General features: G+C 33.1%; 1 protein-coding gene across 2 annotated transcripts; it reads right to left on the minus strand.

The window, feature by feature from the left end:
• Window positions 1–25: 25 nt before the first annotated feature.
• Window positions 26–10,576, minus strand: LOC110714770 (exportin-7-like). Of its 2 annotated transcripts, XM_021893320.1 has the most exons (16): window positions 9,838–10,576; window positions 7,501–8,200; window positions 7,017–7,177; window positions 6,753–6,818; window positions 6,434–6,551; window positions 6,242–6,351; window positions 6,050–6,145; window positions 3,123–3,246; window positions 2,020–2,087; window positions 1,823–1,909; window positions 1,551–1,706; window positions 1,359–1,454; window positions 1,030–1,089; window positions 830–945; window positions 627–714; window positions 27–236 (listed from the first exon to the last, which is right to left on the minus strand). In XM_021893320.1, the coding sequence occupies exons 2-16, from the start codon at window positions 7,739–7,741 to the stop codon at window positions 114–116; spliced, it is 1,710 nt and encodes a 569-aa protein (XP_021749012.1). In that variant the 5' UTR covers window positions 7,742–8,200; window positions 9,838–10,576; the 3' UTR covers window positions 27–113. The 2 variants fall into 2 exon arrangements, with proteins under 2 accessions (XP_021749013.1, XP_021749012.1); XM_021893321.1 differs by lacking the exon at window positions 9,838–10,576 and having other exon boundaries at window positions 26–236; window positions 7,501–7,798.
• Between the last annotated feature and the right edge of the window lie 1,050 nt (window positions 10,577–11,626).

Raw genomic sequence — 11,626 nt, forward strand, 5'->3', positions numbered from 1 at the left:
CTAAGAAGTTCAGACAACCGAACATACAGCTGCTGCAAGAAAAAAAGAAAAAGAGTCAAGAACACTGAAATTAACCTTAGTATCATTATATGATGATAAGATTATGAATTTAATCAACAGCATGCACTTGCCTTCGCAGCATGCAATGATTGGCCTCCTACGTAACTCTTCCTAAAGTTTTCAAAGAAACTAAGGACTGCAAGTTCAAGCCTCTGCCTGCTGAGTTCACCATATCTCTAACACATACAAGCAAAACAAGAAAAGCATTAAAGCAAAAATAGAAGAGGACAAAAAGGCATCATACAATCAATCTGCAGATCAATTCTACCACATAAAGACAAAATACTCGCACGTATATTGAAGCGAGGAAATTCATATTTCTAAATGTCAGCTATTGCGTATAAAATTCCAGGCCAAAAGTAGATATAAAACTGGCAATTGACAAGAAGCAACTTCAAATGGTGAAGGCCGAAGGGCCAGAAGGATAGCCTACGAAGAAATGACACACCATAATATTGTACCAGCATTCTTAGATTTTTGTCAAGGTTTGGTACTGCAATAAAGAAAATTCCTCTATTTTTACAAAGAGACATCAAAACACCCCATAAAGAGTTAAGGCGCGGTACCTGGACATATGATCCAGTGTCCATGAAATTTATCAACTGCAAAACACGTGCTGAAAGGTCTGCATCAATCACTTCATTTGAAGTACAACTGCAAGAGAGATTGCTTACTAAATTAGAGGCTTTTGCATGCAATATATAATTAAAAAATAATAATAATAAAAAAAAAAAAGAAAAAGAAGAGGTAAGAATTAAAAAATCTATACCCGGTATATTGCTTTACACTCAGTATGGCACCCACTATATGCACCATCCATGCAAGCTTGGTCTCCGTTAATACAACAGTGCTACTAGTCACATACTCCTGTAGTTTCGTGCCATCCTGAGTCATGCAACCAAATCATACATTAAGATTTATGCGTAAGTTTAATAATTAAACGTTGACAACAAGAAGGATATAATATACCATATATTCTTGTAAGAGAGGGTCCATAGCATTTATCAAATAGGTAATGCAGCTCTCACACTACAATAAATAAGAAAAAAAGACAAAAATTGAGAATCAGAATCAGCTCAGCAACTACTCCACACACCCCCCCCCCCAACAAACCAAAAAATAATTAAATAAATAAATAAATAAAAGAAAGAAAAAGAAAAAAAAAAAAAAAGAGGAATAGAAGAGTAGGAAGCACACAGCAGTAATCTCTGCATAATTGTCAAAGGTCAAGTTTCCATAACAAGACAATTTTTCTAGCAATACAATGCAAAACAATCTTCAGGACCAACAGGTCAAACCTGAAATCTGAAAAGATATGGAAAGAATTTGAGCTGATCCTGCATTAGCTCAACCTTATCAAGAGGATCTTCTAAAAGATCGTCTGAGAACCCAGCCTGTCCTAACAATCAGTCAGATAACTAAGTTAAGAAAGAGGCAAAGACAAATATATGTAGCTAAAAGAAAAGCTGGGCAAGCAATTATATCTTAACCTGTACTGAATCAAAACGTGAAGATACAAATCCTTCCAAAATCTTGGGCACAAACTCATCTAAGCGGTAGTTTGTAGACTTGTCCTTCAAATATGGTAAAGATGTCACCATTTTGGACCACAGCTCTAGAAGATAATAAATACTGCTGCTTGTCCACTGAAATGGAGAAACTCAACATTTTCATACAAATTGAAACATTTACTGCTATACAAAATTTTTAAAATTTTAGCTTCATCAGGTAAACTTCCAGAGGTTGCTAAGACTGCAATAACCTTCCAAGACTGCAGAGACTTCAATGTGAAATCTGATATTAGGCCTATCCATGAGTTGTAGAACTCCACGCTCACGACCTCTGATAACTGTCACAATTTTAGGCAGCATCACTTTTAGCATTTAACCTATCCGTGTAGTACTAAGCCATGAATTGAGCATACCATTTGACATTTAAATGTTAAACCTCTCTGTGTACCTGAAAATTCACTTTAAAACGCCCAAGGAAACGGCAAAGCTCATGGTAATTATCATGATGATTAAGACCTGTTCCCAAAGTAGAGTTAGAAATAGATAACTACTGCTGTAAATTGATATCCTGCTCTTCTTCACAAAAAAAAAAAAAAAAAAAAAAAAAAAAAAAAAAAAAAAAATTGATACCCTGCTTTATTAAAAAGATATCCGTAATAGGATTATTTCTAAGTATAAACAATTCTAAAGCATATGAAACAAATTTTTGCTTAACAAGAAATAATTTTGTTTAATAAATTCTGTAATGACTTTTTAAAAGCCTAGATTCCTGAAATTTCTAGATTCCTAATATAGGTACTGTAAGTTAATTTCATCATATTTCGACTTCAAGACTAAATATAGCAGTCCCGAGAAATTGAGGTATCATGAACTAATGGATACAGGATTTCATATCAGTAACATAATTAACATTGTATCACATGACCTTGTATCTCCCAATGTCCCAAAATGGGAAGATTACAGTGCCAACTTGCCTTTATACATTATTTCTACAGCTATATATCACTTACTACGATTTAATAATAACCCTATTTCAAAGAAAGGCAACAATAGACTTCACCATTGAGTTATTCGAATGGTAGATAAAATATTTTTTCATAATATAAGGATAATCTTGTCAGCTTATTGTAACTAAAGACTTACACAAAATAGGTGTTTAGAAAATCTTTCTGACTGGTGGATCAAATTAGTGCTCAGCTTAATAATTTACAAAAACAACAAAGTTAAATGTGCAAATTGAAATTACGATAAATGAAGGTTAAAACAAGATACGTTCAAATCAAAATAAGCCTACATCTACAGGCAAGGAGATCACGAGTCTATTCATTACACTTTCCTAGAGAGATTACGAAGAAGAACATGAATTAATTCTAACAGACTTATTTTTCCTATTTCACTTTACATAAACACCTTTTAAACATTGATATTTACTGGAACTAAACCCATTTACAAGCATGCAAGTTAATGCTCATTATTATATTTAACCTCTTTATCAAGCATACAAGTTAATGCTCAAGCGAAAGACTTGGAGCAATTGATCAACAAACTAACCTTTCCCTGTTTCAATAATATCCTTTGAGCCCATCATCAATGAAGTCAAAAACAGCTTACGTGTGGTACCGCTCGTAAACAAGGATCTTTTAACTAAAGTCAATCGCCCCAAACACTCCAAAGCCTTAACAGAAAACATTGAGCAATCAGTGTTGAGGACAAAAAAATTTTACACACATTGAAGCGCAAAATAAATTCTTACAATTTTACACACACATTGAAGCGCAAAATAAATTCTTACTTTCAAAAAGCTCATCAAACATACTGCAATCAAACATTGACAACCACTACATCTATGTATTGTAAGGACAAAAATAGTAAAAATTATACATCAGATAGTGATAACATCTTTCAAGAATTATGTTCCATTTCAAGGGTGAAAGTTAAAGGCGTTGTACATATAAGTTCGGAGGCAATTAATTTATACTTCTGGTAAGAATAGGTTAAAGAATGAATCAACGACCCATTATAGTAAGATAAGTTTCTTTGTTTTTTTACTACTAACCAACTTTCTATCTTCTCTGCCCATTCCCCAACCAGCCAGGTGAATTTCAACAAGGGGCGACAACATTGATATAGGGTAACCTCCAGTACGAACTGTCCACAAACATCAATTCAATCTGAACTTTTGTATCATTTCAATGTCATGTCCACCAAAAATAGCATAAATCTAACAAGTTTCCCCCTCTTTGCACCTTCAACTATCCTTTTGAGCCAATCCTTAAACTGCCTTCAAGACTCTGACTGTGACATGACACCAAAGACTAAATCAACAAGCAAAAAATTTCAACCCTCGTCAGGAAAATTCACATTTACACCCTTTAACTTCCTCTCCACTAATTTTTCATATATGAGAAAATTTTGTGTGCTTTATGATGGAGAAGGTGACAAAGGTAAAAAGAACATTGTTATACTGATATGCAAATAAGAATAAGGACAGGGCAATTTGTGGTTCATAAGATATGCTAAATCCTAATGGGAAACAAAGTTCAAATCAAAGTGCACGATAATGCCTATACCATCAACACTATTTCAGCAAATCCCATGCAAACTACTTTCTTTGGGCTACTCTTTAAAGTATAGGAGTGGAACTGAAATGAGGTTTACAATAACAAACCTCTTAGCTTCTACAAGTGAGAAATAGTACGGGAATGGAAGGAACACATCTCTCTTGGAACATGGCTTGGGGTGGGTCAATTGAGATAGCTATTTTGAGGTCCCTTAGGGTGAAAGGTAAGAATCAAATCGTAAAATGCATTTCCAATCATGATTTGTCCCTTAAAAATCCCTTGACCTACCCCCAACTATAAGCCTTTGATCAACTGCATTCCTCTTCTTGATGCCTAGCATTTATTTTGCCCTTTGCCGATGGAAAATAAAATTCCTATAGCTTGTGACTACCCTAACACGAATCTAGTTTGGCAGCTGCTAAAACCCCCTTCCCAGCCTTATACCTAAGAACATCAGAGAGTGGATCATAACTAATCTAAAGTTCTAAACTACTATTCAAAGATTGGCAGCTTTCCATTAAATACTTTCTTTCCCTTTGTCGTCCTAGATATTTGAAAGCTGAGGAATAAGCAACCACGATCTTCTGCATATTGCCATCCAAACAGCCTATATATTTATAGTTCCCCTATCCCCACACACACTTGATGGGCCATCCCATATTGAGGACTAGTACCACAGGCATTGCATGTACATGTCTTTTGTCAACTGGTCATTGGTTGAAGGGCTTCCCAAAAAAGAATTAAACCCCTTACCGAACCTTTGCAGATCTTATGGGGATCAAGAAAGGACTTTAAATTGCGAGTGATAAAGGCTGTGAAAACGTTTATCATCATATCTGCTAGCAAAGTCACCATAGACATGCTCAACCAGAATAATCTTGAACATAACTTTTACTTACATTTGAATGAATGCAAGGATAGTAATCATATTTCCAAAGAGCAAAATCCTTTCACTACAGCGAGATAGAAGAACCACCTAGCTCTAGTTATTTGGATCGTATATTAATTAATGCCATCTTATCTACTTTTTTCACCAAAAGAAAAGAGTGATGGTAGTTAAAGACACCATGAAGGTCAAAAGCAGAGAGATGAAAGAGGCTAGTCTACAATGATAAGATATAATAATTCCCATTAAATAAATTAACCAGGCATTTTTTAGACAGGAAATAAATAATAAGTATGTATACAAGTATTAAATATTTCACTACCTTTATACTACGTATTTACTTTTAAGCCCCTAAATAGTATCAATAAGTAGTTATACTTGCATCTTGTCAAAAAAAAAAAGTAGTAATACTTGCATTCTTATTGTTTTGCTAGATATTAGAATGTTGGGTTCTATATGTTTTATTTAGTTAGTATTTCACTTCTGAAATTGTTATGATACTCCTAGGTTTACTATTAGACTTTTAATGATTTTACAGCACATCATATGAGATTACAACGAAAGATATTTAAGAGCCCCAAAGAGCAACATTTGACGGAGGGAGAACAGAATAACAACTGACAAAGAACCACAATTGACTAACCAACTGAGCAGTTCTACCTCATGTTCTCATTTTACAGTAATAATTTTTATGTCTGAGTTGGTGATTATTTTGATTACTTGATTTGAATACTTAGCTCTTGTAGTTTAAGGTGTGATGTTATGCAATGGTGTTTTAGAGTTTGATAAAATCGCCATCACAGTCCCTTTGTAGAGGATAAAGGGTAATAGGAATCCACAAACATTTCACTTAGCATTTCACTTAATTATCTACTGTCAGATCCTGTATTCAGGCTTTTTGACCAAATCATTTCCACATAGTCAATCTACACATTGTCTACCAATTATACATATTCCAACTCAGGCCAGCCCATTTTTTATCCCTTCAGAACAAACTCAGAGAAGAAAATGACATAAGTTAGAGAACTCACTAATTTTGAAAGAGGAGGACTGGTGACTGCATAATAGTCAAAATATATTTGTACTGTTGAGGGTTCCTCAAGGACTGATCTCCAGGAAACCGGAGCCTGTCACCCCATTAAAAAATAGGTACTGAGGAGAAAAGACTTGTAATAGAAAATTTCAGTCAGATTAAAATATAAAAACCATTTTCCACAATATACCTCAATTATAAAACTTTCATCTGAGCTTTCATCAATTGATGATCCCATAAAATCAAAAGATAGACATTGTAGAGAAAGTGAAAGAGCCAGCTCCTGCAATTTCTGTTGAGCTACATACCCAAAAACTCTTAAGACGGAAGAAAAATAGCTACTCTATAAAAGAAAATGGCTACAGAATGCCTAAATAATTACCATCACTTTTAAGTCCATGCAATGATGTAAGGGAGATTCCGTAAATTTGCCGAAGCGCCTTATCTTTGAACTTGCTTACCACCCTCCGATGTAGCAGCAAAGGTAACCCTGGAGTTGGCTGTAGTTAAAATGAGTTTGACACACCAATTAGTAGATAGAAATTGATGCAGCTTCAGTAGAAATCAATAATAATCAATCCAAATGATAACATCAAAAAAAACAAAACCTATGAAGGAAAACATTCAAGATTTAACTCTCCCTAAATTTATTCCAGCAATAAATAACAAGCCAATTTGATATCGTATCTGATAAAACTTACCCGATTCATCTCACTCACAAGCTGATTCAATACCTTCAAACCCATAGCATAATGAGCGGCTTCTTGCTGCAAAATTAAGCACAGGCTCAAATAAAAATATCAAGACCAAAAACAGCAATTGCAGCAGAAAAGGGCACCAATGATTGACAGTTCAAAATAATCAGATACCTTAAAAGAAACATATACTTACATTGATTCACATAAACATTAATTTCCAACGTTTACAATTTCCTAGAAAATATGCAAAGGGCTATATTCACTAACCTGATTCAAAAAGTTCAGAGAATCACTAATGAGCTCCTGGAATTTATCATCAACAAACCAACCAAGTTTTGAAACTCGACAAACAAGTTGAATCAACGAAGTCGCTACAAAATGCTCCAAGTTGGCACTTCTAGAAGCCAGATAGTTTACAACATGGTTGCCTTCAGATTAAAGTCACACAGGACAAATTAGAAAAAACAAGAGGGAAAAGTTCCAAGTATACACATTGTCAAAATACAATAGTCTGGATCATCACAGAGGATTCAGATACCTAATTTTACTTTTCACTATTTACAATTTTACTAAAGGATTCAAATACCAAATTTTACTTTTTAGTTTTCACTATTTACAATAGTATAAATCATCATAAAGGATTCAGATACTTTATACATAGATATGAAGCAGGAGCAAAGGCAATTAAACTTGTGGACACGAAGTACATCAAAAATCACTTAAAAGGTACAGAATTTGAGGGGGGGATTACGAATTTGAAGCTGTAGCTGCAAAGGAAGCATATTTTGAGTGACGTGCTTCAGCAAGCTTGAGCTAGCAAATAAAACTGCATATGGATTTCTTGCATTCTCAAGTATGTATTCCAACTGTGGGATGCAACTGGTATCCTGGGAGAAGCATTTCAAGGTGTTCTCAGCATACGCTCGCTCAGCAGAGTCTAGTGAGTTGTAAAGCATCTCGCACAAGGCTTCCAATTGTTCCAAGTTATCCATGTAGATGATGTAGCAAAATTCCCCCAAATGAAAATATGCAAGCAAAGAGCAAGTGTATTTTCAAATGCTTTCTCTTCTTTGCTGAATATGGCCAAATGGCATCTGCAAAGTTTTCACGAAATCCAAAAGAAGAGTCTAGATGTACATTATAAAATGAAGTCTTAATTATGATAATGCTACGATGCACATCAATAATATCAAAAGATGAGCTTGAATGTTAAAAGTAAAATCATAAAGCTTGATCATTTACAAAAAATGCATACATAAGGAATTGCTTCTGCTTGTTTTACAGATATAGATACATGGAAATGGCAGAGTATTAGTCAATGACAAATTTTGAAGTTACAGGATGTGTTGAAAATTAATTACAACTCAAAGTTAAAATGCCATCCTACTGCTCTGAAAACGAAATCACAACCAATTTATGGTCGATAGAAGGGCAGCAGGCCAGCAGCAGACCTGAAAGCAAATATTTAATAAAATTCAATTAAACATCATTCCAATTTTCATGTTCAAGGACTTTAAAGATGTACAAGAAGAAAAAAGAAAAAGAATAATAAAATTATTCCAAAAAAGAGAACAACCAACAATAGCCAGTAGCAACATAACTGTATTATACAAATAAATAAATAAATATTAAACCCGACATCAATACAAATATAGTATGAGATACAACAACATAACTGTGGCAATTAAAATTGAAAACTAAAAAAGCGCTTGCAACGGATCCCTCAATGTATGCCAAAAGAATCAAGTATTTGGCCACTAGAAGGAAATAGGGTACTGAGAAATCCCTCTGAACTAATTACACAGAAAGAAAAAACAAGGAAAAAAAAAAAACTAAGCATAGTTGTATCATAGATAGAATAAATTTCAATTTCACTGCATATCATCCACTAAATATCAGCAGTAGAATTGGGGATCAAATCAAATCTTTATCATGGGCTGTGTCGACTAAAAGCCACATTATTCAAAGAATACGAGTCCCTTACTCCTGTGTAGAAATGTAGATACTTTAAACATGACTCGTTTTAAATATATAAAAACATGATCACCCACATGAATTCTAACAGCTTAAATATGCCCAACAATATGAGCAATATGAGGGCAATCCAAATTACACACACCGACCTCAAGCAGGCCACTAATCAATCAATCAAAGCCTTAATCCCATAAGTTCCACTAATCAATCAAGCAGGCCACTAATATTAAATAAAAATTGGTGAGTTCCAAAAAAATTCAAGGAACTACCGAATGTAATTAATCAATTACATTTTACAGGCTCGTCAATTTAAATCTTTTATTTCATTGACAGTAACCAATAGCCGAATAATCTATCACTGCCAAGGGATAGAAATATATCACAAGGTTGACGACTTAATCGATTTCAAGAAGTGAAATTAGATAGATGAGCAAAAATACTAGTCTATCACTCATCAGTCGATTGAAGGAAGATCAACTAAGGCTCAAAATCAAACTGCCATATCTCTAAAATCCTGACAAATTAAGCCAACATTTCAATTTTAACAAATTAATCAAAATTATCTTTGGTCAATCTTTGCCATTAAAATCTCGATTACAGTCCTCAAAATAGTTCCATCTAATGACATCAAAAAGAACAACGAATTTAATTAATATTAGCATTGATTTCAATGAAACCGAATTCATGTCAAAATCCATATACTCAAACCATTCAAAGCTTTATAAACAATCCAGTATCATGTGAAAATAAAAAAAAAAATAAATAAAAAAAAAAAACAAACAAACAAACGTAGACAAATTCAACAACAACAACAAATTACTAGCAAAATTCACATAAAAAAATTCAAGATTCAAAGAAATTGAAACAAATTGAGCAACCACAATCGTGTTGGATTCCAGAAACCCCAGTAACAAAGAAAAGGGTTTAATCAAATGAGAAATTTTCAATCAATCATCATTCATTTCATACTTCATTGTTTTCACTTCAAGTTAATTCACGTTGTAATTAAAAAAAAAAAAATAAAAAAATACATGCATAAATCCATTTTCCAGATTGTTTAATCATCGGACTTTTATCATTTTTGATAAAGAATTAAAGGAAGAAATCATCTTACAAATGAAGGGAACCAATCAAATTGAATGAGCAACGCTTGAGATTATTCAGAATTACAGAGTGAAGGAGAAAGAAAGGAAGAAGAAAATGAAGAAACCTAGTAGAGTAGAGTAATTGTTGGAGTTTATATAGAGAAGATTGGGTGACAAAATCGACAGCGACACAATCGGCGATGTTGTAAATCTCATAGAGAAGTTGAAAGAACATGTGACCCCACCAATAACGCTAAAGATTGCACTGGATCGTGTCGGATTCGTACTTTTTTTTTTGGAAAAGTTAGCAGGAATTTCATTTCAAATTAACCTACGTCAAGTCTAATAGACCTTGCGGGAAAGAGTTAAGACATAAGTTCCGCACAATTACCAGTGGAGGACCCAGGAGTTTCCGACTGGTGAATCACAATCGATAATCAAATATGTAAAAAAAAATTTGACAACATGACAAGCTTAGCTCTCTAATAATTGACAAGATTAAAATCTTTACAAGCATTAGGGTGTATTGACAATTTGACAGACATAATTGACTATATCAGTAGGGTGGGTCGACTATATCATAAGCAATCGTCCGAATCGCCAATCAAATCAGCACATATGCAAAACCCCATATAAATCTACCAAAGCCAATGGTGTATTGACAATTTGACAGACATAATTGACATCAATAAACACCCTAAATAAACACTGACTACAATTCACATGGTCAAAAAGGTTCAAATTTCACCAAAATCCCAACAACATTAACAAAAGTTTCAAAGTTTACCAAACAAACAACAACAAAATCAACAAAAGAAATTTTTTTTTTTTTTTTTTTTTTTTAAAAAAAAAAAACTTAGAAATTTTGTTTGGGCCTGGTGAGTCATTTGACTCACCATGCACAAGACCAGGTCCGCCAATGACAATTACACGTGTCCCATCTCGCCACAAGATGGGCAAGCGTATAGCGTATTTCCTTCTCTACACGTGAGAAATCTTAAAAACATGAAATTTTTTTGCAAGATTACAAACATCATCAAATCAAGGCTGATCTTGGTTACTGTCGAATTTGTACTTACTTATTAGAAACACAAAATACTATGTATGTCCTATAAAATTGGATATTATGTCATATGTGGTACAACTTATACGTATATCGGAGAATTCTAAAAGCACATAAAATTCAATAAGAAATAAACGCTAACTAGGAAAACACTACGAGTATTAAGGTTCGATTAAGTTGGTATAATCATAATTATATGAAAAATTTAATTCAAGTAATTATGAACCATTCCAAATTAGTGTTCCTAATGTTCCTAACAATCCCTTACACGTGTCTCTTTTGTTTATTGAGGGTGAATTTTTCCTAATAAGTTTCTTTAAAATTAATTAAGATACAAAAATATTTAGATAGATTTGTAGTATTACTCCGTATTAAATATATTTTTATTGAAAAAAAAATTATTTGGATAATTTTGTAGTAGTATGTATAATACATTAGCATAAAAATATACAGTAGTCTTATAATGCTAATGTACGGAGTATTTTACATTTTTATCACCATATTTTGTGACAAAGTAACAATTAAAGTTCATTTTCTAAAGGTAGATATGATTAGGTACAAATTTACAAAATAATTGATTCTTTGTTTAATACTTCCTCTGTTCTTTTTTACTTGACCTATTTCTTTTATCACGCTTGTCAATGTAAAACTTTAGCGATCAATAACTTTAATTCTTCATAAGTAAAAATTATAAAAGTTGTATATTACGATAGTACTTATTGAGAAGAATTAAAAAAGATATAATATGAATATAT

Source organism: Chenopodium quinoa, unplaced genomic scaffold, assembly GCF_001683475.1.
Source record: "Chenopodium quinoa cultivar QQ74 unplaced genomic scaffold, ASM168347v1, whole genome shotgun sequence".
NCBI classification, from domain to species: domain Eukaryota; kingdom Viridiplantae; phylum Streptophyta; class Magnoliopsida; order Caryophyllales; family Amaranthaceae; genus Chenopodium; species Chenopodium quinoa.